Source organism: Grammomys surdaster, unplaced genomic scaffold (assembly GCF_004785775.1).
Source record: "Grammomys surdaster isolate TR1022 unplaced genomic scaffold, NIH_TR_1.0 194, whole genome shotgun sequence".
Taxonomy (NCBI): Eukaryota; Metazoa; Chordata; class Mammalia; order Rodentia; family Muridae; genus Grammomys; species Grammomys surdaster.
Window position 1 is genome coordinate 4,504,597 of NW_021604639.1, and position 14,389 is coordinate 4,518,985.

At 39.9% G+C, this 14,389-nt stretch overlaps 1 protein-coding gene across 1 annotated transcript in view; it reads left to right on the forward strand.

Moving 5' to 3' along the window:
- Ryr2 (ryanodine receptor 2) overlaps positions 1–14,389 on the forward strand; it is a 424,465-nt gene that overhangs the window by 129,771 nt on the left and 280,305 nt on the right. Inside the window, exon 14 of the mRNA XM_028769855.1 lies at positions 13,491–13,655. Coding sequence (XP_028625688.1) covers positions 13,491–13,655 — 165 coding nt within the window. The remainder of the gene's footprint in view (positions 1–13,490; positions 13,656–14,389) is intronic.

The window sequence follows — 14,389 nt, forward strand, 5'->3', positions numbered from 1 at the left end:
TGAGACAGGGTTTCTCTGTGTAGCCCTGGCTGTCCTGGAACTCACTTTATAGACCAGGCTGGCCTTGAACTCAGAAATCTGCCTGCCTCTGCCTCCCAAGTGCTGGGATTAAGTGGCGACTGTACATGAGTGGAGGTTGACAAACGGGAGAGCTGGAATTCAGGGAGATACTTAATTTTAAAAATTATAATAAAAAATTTAAATATCACTGGAAGATCGGGTAACAGGTTTTTCCAAGGGGTACAAACAGTTGCCTATATTATTTCTGTTTAAAGTCACTCATTACTAGTGTATAGTTTATACATAGCTGTCACAGTACATTTAAAAAACAGGCAACAACAAGATGGCTCAATAGGTAAAGATGTTGCTTCTGAGCCTGATGGCCTGAGTCTGATCTTCTGGACCCAAATGTTGAAAGGAAAGAAACCGTGCTCACAGGTTGTCCTCTGATGCCCTTACACACAGCCACCCACCCATGCACATGTACAGTAAATAAACAAATGAGAAAAATTAAGAAGAGAATGCAGTAATTTAGACGGGTAAATTAGGACAATTTTCCTTCAAATTTGTCATTCAAAGATAACTCCTTGTATTCATTACAACTTTTAAGAAATGTTAACAGTAAACAACATTAATTATGTACTCTGTTGGATTTAGTAATTATTTAATAAAATATCTTATTCCATATTTTTTTATAATGGAATGTGGGCAATTCAACATTCTGTATTTTAGACTGATGATGATGCATTTAGCAACTGCTTTATATTTGAAATTTTGGGTTATTTTCACATTTAGAGTCTTTAAATATTGATGACTCCTTCCTTTTTGGAAGTTGAACTGTTTTTGATCAAAGGACAGGAAAGTTTTAGGAGATTTTGATCTTAGAAATTGTGGAGAGTTGATTTTGATAAAAAAAAAATATCAATTACATCTTTTCAACTAGTTTACACATGTTACCCTTTATGGCTATAAAATTCTTTTTTTAACTGTACATTTAACTTATATTATTGGGGAGTGGTCTATGCCTATAGAGGACATAGGTCAACCTTTCTAGGTCTGTTCCCTCTGTCTGACTTATCCACCTTTACATGGATTCATGGGATTGAACTCAAGTCACCAAGTGTGTGCTGCAAGAGCCTTTACAGGCTGGGCCAATGCTCCTGCCCCAAACTCCTTTTTAAAGACATTTTAATAACATTAACAGTATTTCAGTGAGAGAGCATATCCCTCATTTGACAGTGTGTAGAACCTGATGTCTCTGAGAAAAAGAATTTGGACCACACCTTCCTGCCCCTTGTCTGTCTCCTAGAATTATGGCTTTGGAGCATCTTCTAGAAAGTACCTCTAACATTTAGTCTAGACTCTACCCCATATTATCTTAGATTTTTTTCCTATGTGTGAGATTGCATCATATGTATGTTCCTCATCTATGTTTCAACTGTGTTCTTACTCCTCATGTACATAGACAGAAATAGAATAACTCTGAATGAAGCAAGGCGTTACCAGATGCTTGGTACTTGGGCTGACCAGAGAAACTTAGTCCAAAGCTTGGGCACATTTCCAGAAATATCTCAACTCCCAATCTGCAGATCTTTGATCTGCTAATCTTCCCACTTCAGAATGAGAAAGGAAGGGTTTTCTAATTTCCAAACTATACCTTCCACCTGCCAAGACTTGAGACTTCTCTGATCATGTTGTCTTTCCAGTCAGCCTGTCTCTGAGTATTGAGACTTAAGCATTTTTTTCCCAACATCAATTCCTAGCTTTCAAGATTCTGGCATTTTCTAGATGACTGAGATGTTGAGATATTCATTCTGTGTTATTCAAAAGTAGAGAAATGACTTTGTCATCTCCCTTTCTTTCCCCAGTTATCACATCTTCCTTCTCCTTCTTCACCAAAATGCTTTTTGTTGGATCATGCAGTCGTTTTAGAACACATGACACTCTGTCCACTGTAGGCTTTTAGCAGATTTAGTTTTATCTATGAGTATGTATGTACATGCACATACGTGGGGTATGTCCATGGATGCCAGAGACTGGACTGGAGTCCCTAGAATTACAGGCAATTGTAAACCATTCAATGTGGAAACTGGGTACTGAGTGAGAGCAGTAACTGCTGAGCCATTTCTCCAGTCTCTCCTGTCTGTTGCTTATTTTAAATATTTTAATTGCAGATTGTAAATTTTCAGAAGTTTATCAGTAACCATATGGGAAGTACAGCTGTAATCAGAATTAAACTTTGTCTAACAGAAACACTTAGGGATATGAATACATTTGAATGTTATTGTAGAAGAGGGATAAATCAGAGTATAATTTTGGGCTAATGTTTATGTAATTTTGATTAACAGAAAATGTTTTTTGAAATAGATGTTTCTGATATTTAAAAAGAAAAGTCGACTTATGTACCTTTTGATGTACAGAAATTGGTATGCTATGTTTGTATAAATTTTTCTGAGACTGGGTCTCTCTATATAGCCCAGATTGACTTGTGATTTAATATATAGCCCACATTAGCCTCAAACTCATGGTCTTTGTGCCTTATCTTTCTCAGTTCTGGGATTATAGATGTGAATTGGCAACTCCCAGTAGCAACTGCTATTTTGATAGTTTAGTTTTTATTTAGTATAAATTAACAATATAAAAATGAGAATCCCAGGAAAAGTTAATGTCACAGAAATACACATATAAAAATATATTTCTCACATACAGACTGTGAAAAAATTAAACATTTTAATAGTGTTGATTATAATATTTAAAATGCCACATTTTAATTGGAAAGAAGCCTAATGAAATTAAAATTCATTCATGGTGCAGAGTACTATTTGCAAATCAAACCAATGGAAACAACTAAAACTAGAGTATTCGTAGTATCAGATTTTAGAGAAAATGGAATACAGAGTTTTATCCTTTCCCTTATTAGCAATAATTTGGTGTCAGCTCTGTACTTTTAAGATACATGTTGATTTCATGTATAAACACATGTATGTGAACACATATGAAGACACAAATATTCCATACACATGTGCACAGGTTCATGCTGGTGCAAATGTGAAGGACAGAAGTCTATCTCAGCTGTCCTTCCATCCATTACAGGGTCTCTCACTGGCCTATAATTTACCAAGTAAGCTAGATAGCTGGTCAGTGATCCCTAGGGATCTACATTCCCTTACTTCCAGAGGTGAAAGTACAAATGTTTGCCAGCTTTTTAGCTGTGGGTTCTGAGGACAGAACTCAGCTCCTCATGCTTGAAAGGCAAGTACTTTACCACCCAAGTTATCCCAAATTATTGCTGGAGCTCCCCTGCCCCTAAGTGACATATCTGATGTGAGATATTATCCTCCCTCAGAGCACAGTGATAGATAGGGAATAGATGTTGAACTTTTCCTCATTTTCAGTAGGAAATATGAGCACTTTCTTTCTGGAAGACAAAAGTACCTTCTTTTCAATGTGTCTGCACCTCAGGGACGTGTCAGGTCTGCAGTGGCTAAATGGCTCGTGGCCATCCTGGGTGACAGTAAGTTCCAGGCCAGTCAACTGTTTGGTCACACAGTTCTACAAGTTACATATCTGAAGGGTGGAGGACCATTACAACATGACACAAGGTTCTGGGTTCAATTCCTGCACTGCCTCAACTCTGGAGAAGCTCTGCGTCTACATCAGTGGCCCTTTAGTGGTCCTGGTTGAAACGTTCTCGTCCCATGGTTCCAATGAGTGAACAGCCTTGGTCATGCTGAGTCCGCTGCTGGGCACTCTCGCATTTCTGGGTCTCTTCCGACCTTTAATTTTGAGAAAGGGTACCAGTTAGTTTCCCAGGCTGCCCTCGAACATCACTAAACAGAGACATTGAACTTGCAGTCTTGCAAGCAGAACTGCCTTGGCTCAGCTCTACTCGAAGGTGCATACCTGGAGGCCGCATCCTCCCAACGTGCAGATCAGGAAGAGCATTTTTCCTCAAGATTCATAACTAACAAGGGTTTTAAAAATGTTACAGAAAACAAAGAAACAAACAAAAAAAATAGAACCCATGCTACTGGTTGATAGGAAAGGTGTATTTTTAGGTGTCACAGCACTACCTGTGACAGTAATGTGGGTGTTCACTAGCCAATTTCAAGTTTAGGAGTTGAAAGAAAAATCACCAGTTGCTGACAGCCCTGTGCATTCAGAAGAAATTGAATCAGGTAGGACATAGTTTATAATGTAAGCGGCATGGACTCCCTGTTAAGGCAAAGAGTCGATATAATAAGGAATTCATTTCACACCTGTAGGTTTTCTAAGGCCTATTTTCTACTTTTAGAACTTTTGATTGGCTCGTACAGATGCCTTTATATGTCAGTTTTAATCATAAGGTAGGCCCTGCCGGGTCTATATATGTATTGTACACCAGTGTAATTTTCTTGTAGCTTAAAATGCCACTGACATGTTCCTTGGTAGCTGAGCTCCCTGCGTTCCCTCCCTCGTGAGCCATGAATAGAAGTCTTCTGCCATTGAGGTGATGGAATGACAGCCTCAAATGAGACTAGCAACGCCATTAAAAGGACTGTGGAGATGAGGGCAAAAATAGATGGAAACTTTTCTAGGCTGAGATTCTTTGTGTAGTATTTTATTTAAGATTTTTATTTTTTGGTTCAGAAATATGAGTTTCAAAGCTCTCTCCCTCACCTTCCCTCAGGCTTGTTCTGTAGCTGAGGGTGACCTTGAATTTCTGATCCTCCTGCCTCAGCTCTCAAGTGCTGGGAAAAGAGGCATGTATCACCATGACTAGTATATGCATTTGCTGCTGGGGATCCAGCTCAGGGGTTTGTGCATGCTAGGAAGGCAGCTAGCTTCCCAACTGACTACATCTCCATCCCTCAAAGCAAACACTCTCACACAAAGAGAATAAAGAGTAAAGTTTAACAGTTTATAGTGGGCTATGTAATCTGCCTGCCAAATTTGATGCTCTGTGTCATTTAATCTAGTATGAGTTTGTGACATTTAGGGATTATTTTCAATCTACATTAGGCAACTGTAGAAACTTATGCTTTATTAAATTCTGTGGAAGATCCCAGATCCAGATTTAAGCCTCAGTGATGAATCTTAATTGTCAATAGAGAAGAGAAATCACTCATCTGTCATTGTCTGCACTTCCAAGGTCTACCGTGACTAGGAGATTAAATAGGAAAACAGATCAGCTGGAGAGATATGGCTCAGAGGTTAAGAGCACTGGCTGCTCTTTTGGAGGTCCTGAGTTCAATTCCCAGGAACCACATGATGGCTCATAACTATCTGTAATGGGATCTGATGCCCTCTTCTGGCATGCAGGTGTACATGTTGCATAGATGGTATCTCTATGTAGATAGAACACTCATATACATAAAATAAATAAATAAAATTAGGTTAAATAGATTTATTTTTACATTATTTTTTCATAAAAATAACCATATAAAATTATAAATATATAATTTAAAATTATTAGTGGGCACCGAGAAAGGGACTGAACATAGCAGATAGGAGATGAGAAATGGAAATAAGAACAAAATTGTGTGTGTGTGTGTGTGTGTGTGTGTGTCTGTGCATGTGTGAATGTCTTAATGAAACCTAGTACTTTGCATGCTAACTATTAACAATTTCAGAAAACCCCAATCTCCAAGCTTAAATGAGATGAACTTTTCCTGTTTCGAGATTAAATTAAAAGGAGCTGCATTTAGTGACCTTTGCAAACAGGAGCTGAGAAAATAAGAGAAAGTAGTGGAAATTATGGTTTTCCAAGGAGAGATTTGATTATATGTATGACAATTCTTTTTAATGGCAGTCAGTATGAGAGTTATAGGCACAGACCCTCCTGTGGTGATGAGATACTTCACAGTCAGGGCCCAGCCAGAAAAGCAGAATCAGGGGGAGTCCCATACGTTTAGGGACAGATTGGGTAGCTGTGTCTGCTAGTACCTAAGGGTTGGTAAGGAAGGAGAACACCCATAGCATAATTGGGCTATTGGGATAGTTTTGTGACCCATTTCCCAGTACCCAATGACCATCTATTCTCATTTTATTATGATATCATAAAGAAACACATTAAATCTTTACCATTTTTTCTTAGTGTGTTCATGTGTGTGTGTATGTGTGTGTACATATGTGTATGTGCATGCATGTGTATGTGTGTGTATGTATGTGTGTATGTGTGTATATGTGTGTGTGCATTGCATATGTGTGTACATGTGTACACGTGCATGTGTGTGTATGTGTATATGTGTGTGTATATGTGTGTATGCTTGTATATGCATTGCATATATGTGTGTACATGTGTGCATGTGTGTGTATATGTATATTATGTGTGCATGTGTGTATGCTTGTGTGTGCATGTGCATGTGTGTGTATGTGTATATGTGTGTGTGCATATGTGTATGCTTGTATGTGTATTGCATATGTGTGTGTACATGTGTACATGTGTGTGTGCATGTGTATAAATGTGTGTGTATATGTGTGCATATGCTCATGTATGTGTGCATCTGTGTGTATGCATGTGTATGTGTGTGTATGTGTGTGTATGTGTGTGTGTGTGTGTGTGTGTGTATGTGTGTGTATGCTTGTGCCACGGAGCACATGTGGAGGTCAGAGAACAACTTGGGGCAGTTGTTTTCTCCTTCCACCATGTGAGTCTCAGTCTTAAAACCCAGATCCTCAGTCTTGGCAGCAGACATCTCTACCTGCTGAGCTGTTTCCATTGCTGCATGTTCTCTTTTGGCATTTTCATTTTTCTTAACTTTAACTGTTGCTTGTCTTAAGGAGGTGGGTATGTAAGTAGCTATTATTAATAACTTAATATATAATTAAAAATGAGTAAGACTGTCATTAAGATTAAGGACTTGTCAGTTTCCCCCAACACTTGTATAGGATTAATATGATTGATTTCAATCAATACTAGAAGAGTCCAGATGACAGTTTTACAGCACTAGTTTTAGTGTGCTTCTGTGTCATTTACTGAAGGCTACTGTTGGGACAGTAGTTTCCACTTCATAACAAGCCAGATTAGTGTGCCCACTTCAGGGGTATTCTTTTTATGTTTAAAGCCTGAATGGAATTATTTGAGTAGTTTGTTGGCACATTTTCTGTGGGACATGAGAAGGGATATGTAGCCCTTAATTTATTCACAAAGGATATTGTCTATTGTTATTGAGAAGTGGCCTTTTATGTGCCTAGACAGATGGCTCAGCATTTAAGAACATCAGTGCAGAAGCCAGGAGCTCCATTCTATGAATACATGGGCAGCCCCCAACAATCTGTAACTGCAGTTCTGAGGGACCTGATGCCCTCCTCTGGCCTTCATGATACTTGCATTCAGTTGCACATACCCCCACACAAGTGCACATAATAAAAAATAAAAATCTTTTCTAAAAAAAGAGCCTGACATTTGCAGACTATGATCAGATTCTGAGGATACAGAACAATTTCAGTTAATTTCAATAAATAGCACACTGATTGGTAGTGGAATGCAGTATTCATACCAATATATAAGTAAAAAGAGAAGAAGCAGCATGTACAATAATGGGTTGAACATATTTTCTTGAGAATTCATAGTCCTCAAGATCTAAAAATGGGCAAACGTAGTTATGAATGAATGAATGCCCAGAAGATAGCAGTGGTCTTGGGGTTTTTTGATTGGCTATAACAGGTACCCGATGGATATACTAGGTATGTGAACTAAACTGTATTGCCTTTTGGGAGAAGTTTCTATTTAATGGCAGAGTATCTTAGCTTTGTTTTTGTTTGCTTCGATTTGCATTACATGAGATGGGATCCTGCTCTGAACCCCAAAGCTTGCCTGGAACTTACTATGTATACTAAGCTGGCCTCAGCCTTACTACAGCCCCCTTGCTGAGGTTATAATCCCACTGCTGGGATTACATGCGTGAGCCACCATGTAACTGCAGTTAGAGAAAGCCCTTTTGGTATCAGTGCAATCTTCAAATTGGATATTCCTGTTGATATCATTCCAATTTCATTGACCTCTTATCTTCTAGCTCCATTGGTATCCAGTTAACTCAATGTTCTGATTATTGCTATCAGCGTGTGTGTGTGTGTCTGTGTGTGTGTCTGTGTGTGTGCATATGTGTTTTAAAATATATACTGTGTTTTCTGACAGAGATCACTTATCTGTGTATTCCTTATATGAGTAAAGGGTTTTCCTTTGGCACTTCAGTGTGTTTTATATGTATAATAAATGATTTCATGGATAGGGAGATGGCACAGTGGTTAATGTGCTTGGTGCACATGCACGAGAACCAGAATTTGGATCCCTAGAACTTATATAAATGCCTGGTGGGTTCCAGGCTTGGAAGACAGAAACAGGGATCCCCAGAGCAAGGTGGCTGTAGAGACTAGCCTTATCGAAGAACTATAGCTTTGATTGAGAGAAAACCTCATTGAGTCAGGTAGAAGAGCATTGAGAATAATTTCCAGCATCAAACTTGGACTTCCACATGCACAAGAACACACATGTAACTATACTCACACATGTTCTCACACACACGTAAAAATATGCACATACACACAAACACACGCACCACATGAAAATAGAAGCCTAACAAATAGTCTTAAAGTCTATGTTTTCTAGCTGTGTGATCAGGATCCACATTTACGTTTCCCCACATCCACACTTCCTTTCGTGGTGTTTACTTTGACTGCATAATGGATATCAGAAACGACACCCTGGGGAGGCTTATTTCAGCCGGGCAGGCAGGTGACCCTGCCAGACTGAGACCTGTTTCTTTGGCAGTGAACAATTGTTTGCCTTTCTATTCAGTCTCTCAGTTCCACCTGCTGCCATTATTCCACACCTCCTCCCTGCATACATGAGTCATGGGTCAACAAGAATTTGGATGGGTTTCTGTAAATGTTTTGGGTCCCTCTGCATCTAAGTGTGTCTCTTTTGATACCTCAAGCCAGAGAGGCCATTGCCTCCTTTTGCCTGCATGGTTCTTACAGAGCCAGGTACACCCTGAGGAAAAGACTGGTGTCTGTAAGCCAGGCTAAATGTTGTTTGTCTTTCTAAGGAGTTCTACTGTCCAATTCCTTCCTGCCTTTTTTTTTTCTGAATATTATAATAGTTACCTATGAGAAGTACAACTAATCTCAATTTTCTAAAGTGTAGTAGCTCAATCTAAAAATATCATTTAAAACTCAATGTGACAATTAAAGTTCCTGATCTGAGGAGGGAAGCCAGTATGGGGTTTCTGCATGGCTGTCTCTTGTCTAATTTGTTTCTTCTACTGTATGTGGGCTTGCTATCTATTGGAAGCTTTTAGCCATGTCATCTTCTTGGCTTCTGACACTCTATACTTTCATTGTTCTACACACCTGAGGCAGGTAAACATAGGGGATGGCTTAGCAGCCTAGGACTCTGCCTGGTTTGGTATACACACACCCTTCTTTCAGTAATGCTCTCTGAAGCCTGGGATCTTTACCTGGAAGTACTATGTATCCTATGCCTTTACATACATCAGTGCATCCGCAATTTGTTAGCAGCCTGGAACCCTCCAGAGTGAGCCATAGGGATAACCATCTTTAGGCTATGAGGTAAGATTCTTCTCACCGTAACAACTATTAAACTTAGAGTGTCTTCAATCTTAGGATTGAAAGGTCAGTCCAGCATAGGCAGGTTTGGGGCACATGTGTAATAGGGCAAACTATGTTTCCAAATGAATTTTTAGGGAGAATCTCCTGTTTTCCGTCTTATGTCTGTGCATGTAATTAAAATCAGATGTATTGTGGGAAGAAAGACTCACAGTAGTCTTGATCTGTTGGTGATCAACTCAGAGAACTTCCCAAGCTATGCCCCTAGTGAACAAACCCCTCCTTCCTTTAGTCCCATAAGAAAGAAGCTCCTTGGTTTGAAGAGATGGCTCAGAAGTTAAAGACCTGCTTGTAGAGGATAATTCAGTTCCTAGAACCCATCCACATTGGGAGGCTAACAGCTGCCTGTAACTCAGCCTTTGGGAGATCCACGCATTCTGACCCCTGACCCCCCAACCCCCCCACACACACACCTGTGCTTACGTGCTGCATCCTCTACACAGTGCATTTCTGATCCATCAATGTAAGACTCTAGTGAGTAGAGCCTAAGTTTACCAGAGACCTCCTGAGAGAATCACACGGAGACAAGAAATTGCTACAAAATGCAAGAGGAATTTTTAATGTTCCAGCATGCTGGGGCCATCCTGCATCCCAAAAGGAGAGGCAGCTTGTTCAGTGGACATTTATATAGTCTCTAGGGGTGGCAGCCATTAGGCACAATGCGATTGGCAGAACAGTGACTTTTTAAACTGATTGGTCTTTAGGGAATGAGGCAGGAAGTACCTCCCTTGTCTGTAGGTGGCAAGGGTTGGTCTGACCTGTTTCCAAGCCTTGGCATTACATGGAGAGTAAAAGAATGTTGGTCTTTAAGCTAATTGGTTTACAGCACCTGGTTAAACCACAAGGAGGGAAGCATACATCAGAAAGGAGCATCTTGACTTGGGAAAGACTTATGTTTTCTCAGCCCACTCTGTTGTTATATCAGCCAGCTGCAGCTGCTGTGTCTATTTTGCAACTGAAATCTGATTTTTCTCAGACTTCAAGGGTGGGGGCCATGCCTCTCTAAGGGCAAGTTAACTTAGAATGGAGTCTTAAAAGCAAAATGGAGTTTATTCCATTACATCAGTCCCTTCAGAGTAAGAGGCCAAAAACCTTGAGCTACCCAGCCCAGACCCTGTACTGGAATGCTTAATTATCTTTGTCTGAATTTCTTTTAAGCCTGAGCTATAGGAAATGAACAAAGGGAAGAATAGCCATGACCCTGGGTGTTTCCTTCAGCTTCCTTTGTCACAAGTCATTTCAGCAAGTTTTTACCTGACTCGAGGTGACCATTACTACCAGACGCAGTTCCTGTGTAATCTCCTCATTAAAACCCCTTCCAAGTGGCTTTGGCCCATTACAATGGGAAGCCAACAAAACCTCACTGTGCAGCTAATGAGTGCAAGACTTCTCGAAAACACAAATAATTAGGCTATAAACTCATTTCCTGGCTAAAAGAAAAAAAATGTTTAGAGGCTTATTGTTTTCTTCTGAAGAGATAATTACATTGTTATTTTTTCCAGAATTTAATTTTCCCATTGACAGGGTTGGCATAAGTAGATTACCACTCTATCTCATCTGATAGAATAAAATTACAATAGTTTATCTGTTTTATTGCTGCTTCTTAGAACACTGTTTCAAGTTATTTGCATAATAGTTGATTCAACTTAGTTGATAATTGTATGCTTCTGAAGTGACCTTGACCTTTCTGCAATAAGAATTGAGACTCATTTGAATTTGAAGTTTATCTACTCATTCTCTTTAGGGTCATTAAAGGGTCATTAGTTATCAGTACAAAAGAAAAAAATCAGATGCTGTCAAGAATTTGTGACATTTTGTTTTGTTTTAATTTTTCTCTGCAATTATTTGTTTATTCATTTATTTATCCATTTATTTTTTCTTCCCTTATGTATTACATCCTGACCACAGTTTCTCCCCTTCCTCTCTTCCCAGCCATCCCTCCCACCTCTGCCTTTCCTCACTCCTCTTCCATTTACCTTTAGAAAAGAGCAGGCCTCCCTCACAGGGATAGCAACAGAGCCTGGTGTAACAAGTTACAATAAGACTAGACACATACCCTCAATTAAGGCTGGGCGAGGCAATCCCTGTGTAGCCTAGCTTCGCCTGGAATCTGCAGGCAGGCCTTAGACTTCTTAGACTTGAAGCAATCCTATTGTACCTGGATCCCAAGTACTGATAAGATAGACAAGTAGACTTGGAATCAGACTTGGCCTTCACTTTTCTTTTGTTTGAATGGATCCTTTAGATAAAACAAAATCAAAACTCAAATAAGTTTCAGTTCAAGTTATTTTTCAATGAACATTTATGTAGTAGATGGTCTTAATCGGTTCAGTGCTTGCCGTGGAATATGACAACATGACTTTGATTCTCAGAACCTTTGTAAGAGAAGAAAATCTGGGTATTAGAAAAGCAGAGATAGGCAGATCCCCGGGGCTTGCTGCCCTGGTAGCCCAGCCTCCTTGGTAAACTTAACCAGTGTGATAGTCTTTCTCAGAGAATAAATGGGGGGCAATGCTTGAAAAATGATGATTAAGGCAATCCTCTGGCCTCCACAAGCAAGCACATCCGCACATGTGAACACACACATACATGTGAGCACACATACATGTGAGGACCACACACATATATACACATGTGAGGACACACACATGTAAGCACAAACATGTGAACACATACACACCAATTTAATCAATAATCAAATAACCAAAAATTTAGAAAGAATATAATTGCAACTTAGCAAGAATAGTTATTCAGTGAAGGCATGACTGAGAAACAGGAAGGTGTCCATTGAGCTTTGAGACTGTCATTTAGGAACTACCATAGGACTAGAGAGGTGGCCTTAGAGCTTGAGACTACTGACTGCTTTTCCAGAGAAAGTAGGTTTGATTCCCGTTACCCACATGATGGCTTTCAATTGTCTGTAACTTCAGTTACAAGGAAATGCCCATATCCGGCCTCCAAGGGTGCCAACGATGGCATATAGTACATAGACCTACATGCAGGTAAAACAAAGAACTGCAGCAACAACAGTAGCACTTACTGATTTTGCTGATGTTGAGGATTCAGATCCTAGCACCTACATCTGGTGGCTCACAGATGTCTGTGACTCCAGCTCTGAGGGACTCATCGCCCTTCTTTGTTCTGGCCTTCAGAGCACCTGTGGATTTGTATATACACATATAAGCACACATGCACACACACCTTCAAAGAAAGAACTTTGAAGAAGTTGGCCTAGTGAATTCCTGACTCTCAGCTGCCCTTAGGAATACAAACTTTTGCAGTTCACCTCAGAAGCTGCAGGGGCAACAACCACAGCTTCCATTACTTCGAGAGACATGCGATTCAGTTATCATTGATGGCCTCATGAACACCTCACAGGTGTCATGGCCAAAGTCCTTCAGGCTGACTAAAGGGATTGATTTTGGTTTTGGGTTTTAAATTCTAGTTATGTTCAAAGCTTTTCAAGTGTTCTCATATTTTTTGTTCTGGACCAAAAAGGAATATATTTTTATTTATAGATGATAAAACTGAACCCTAGGCTAGGGAGACGGCTAAGCAGTTATAAGCCCACGCTGTTCTTCCAAAGGAACCAAGTTTCGTTTCTAGAACCCAGTCAGGGGCCTCAGAACCACCTAGAACTCCATATCCAGGGGCTCTGATGCCCACTTCTGCTCTCCAGTGACACTCTATACACACCTCAGACACACATACATGCAAACTATTAAAAATAAAAATCTTTAAAAAATAATTTTTAGCCATTGCCATAACTTCAGTGATCCTAGAGAACTGAACTTTGCAGGGAATGTTTTTATGAGATAGTATTGTGTTGATATAGACTAGTGACTCTTTAAAAATCTATACTATTCTCTTTTCATACACAGGAAAAACTGGACGTCGGGGTGAGGAAGGAAGTCGATGGCATGGGAACCTCAGAAATCAAGTACGGAGACTCCATTTGCTATATACAGCATGTGGACACAGGCCTGTGGCTCACCTACCAGGCCGTGGATGTGAAATCCGCACGAATGGGGTCCATACAGCGTAAGGTAAGGTCACACACAGACATGGCTTGTCACAGACACGTTCATAAATCAAAAAATACAAACGTAAAAAGTGGAGACTTCAGTCACCTGCTTGGACTCGCTATTACACTCTGAAGGTCAGGTCCTACTGTTTGTTAATTTTCAGCCAAAAGATTACGAAATCATGAAATCACTTTGTTTTTCAATGCATGCAAACCCAATGCCCAATTTTTCAGATCCTGTTTGTATATCCGAGAATGTAATAGTGACTACTATTAATGAATTATCAGATTTTTGGTCTCTTGAATCCTGTGTAACAATCCCATCATAATAGGTGTTGTTGTTGTTGTTTTTTGCTTTTGTTTGTGTTTTTGTTTTTATTTTTTTGGGGTGAACCCTTGCAGAGTTTTTCTCACTGATGTATAGGATTATGGTTTTGAGATTTATATATTCAAATATTAGGAGAATAATTTCACTGTCTTCTAGATTCTACCCTACTCTATCTCAGTTCCCTTATCTTTCATTCTTGCTACTACCTCTTCTTGTTCACAAGATGGCCATCATACTTCTTGGTGGTGGTACCCTTCCAGGCCCACCTCCATTCTCCTAAACCTCTCATTGGCTGCTGCTTCTGTTTCTCCTCCTTCTCCTTTTCTTCTTCTTCTCCCTCCCGCCCTCCCTCCCTCCCTCCCTCCCTCCCTTCTTCTCCCTCCCTCTGCTCTTTTCCCTCCCTCCCTTCCTCTCCCTCCTCTCCCTCC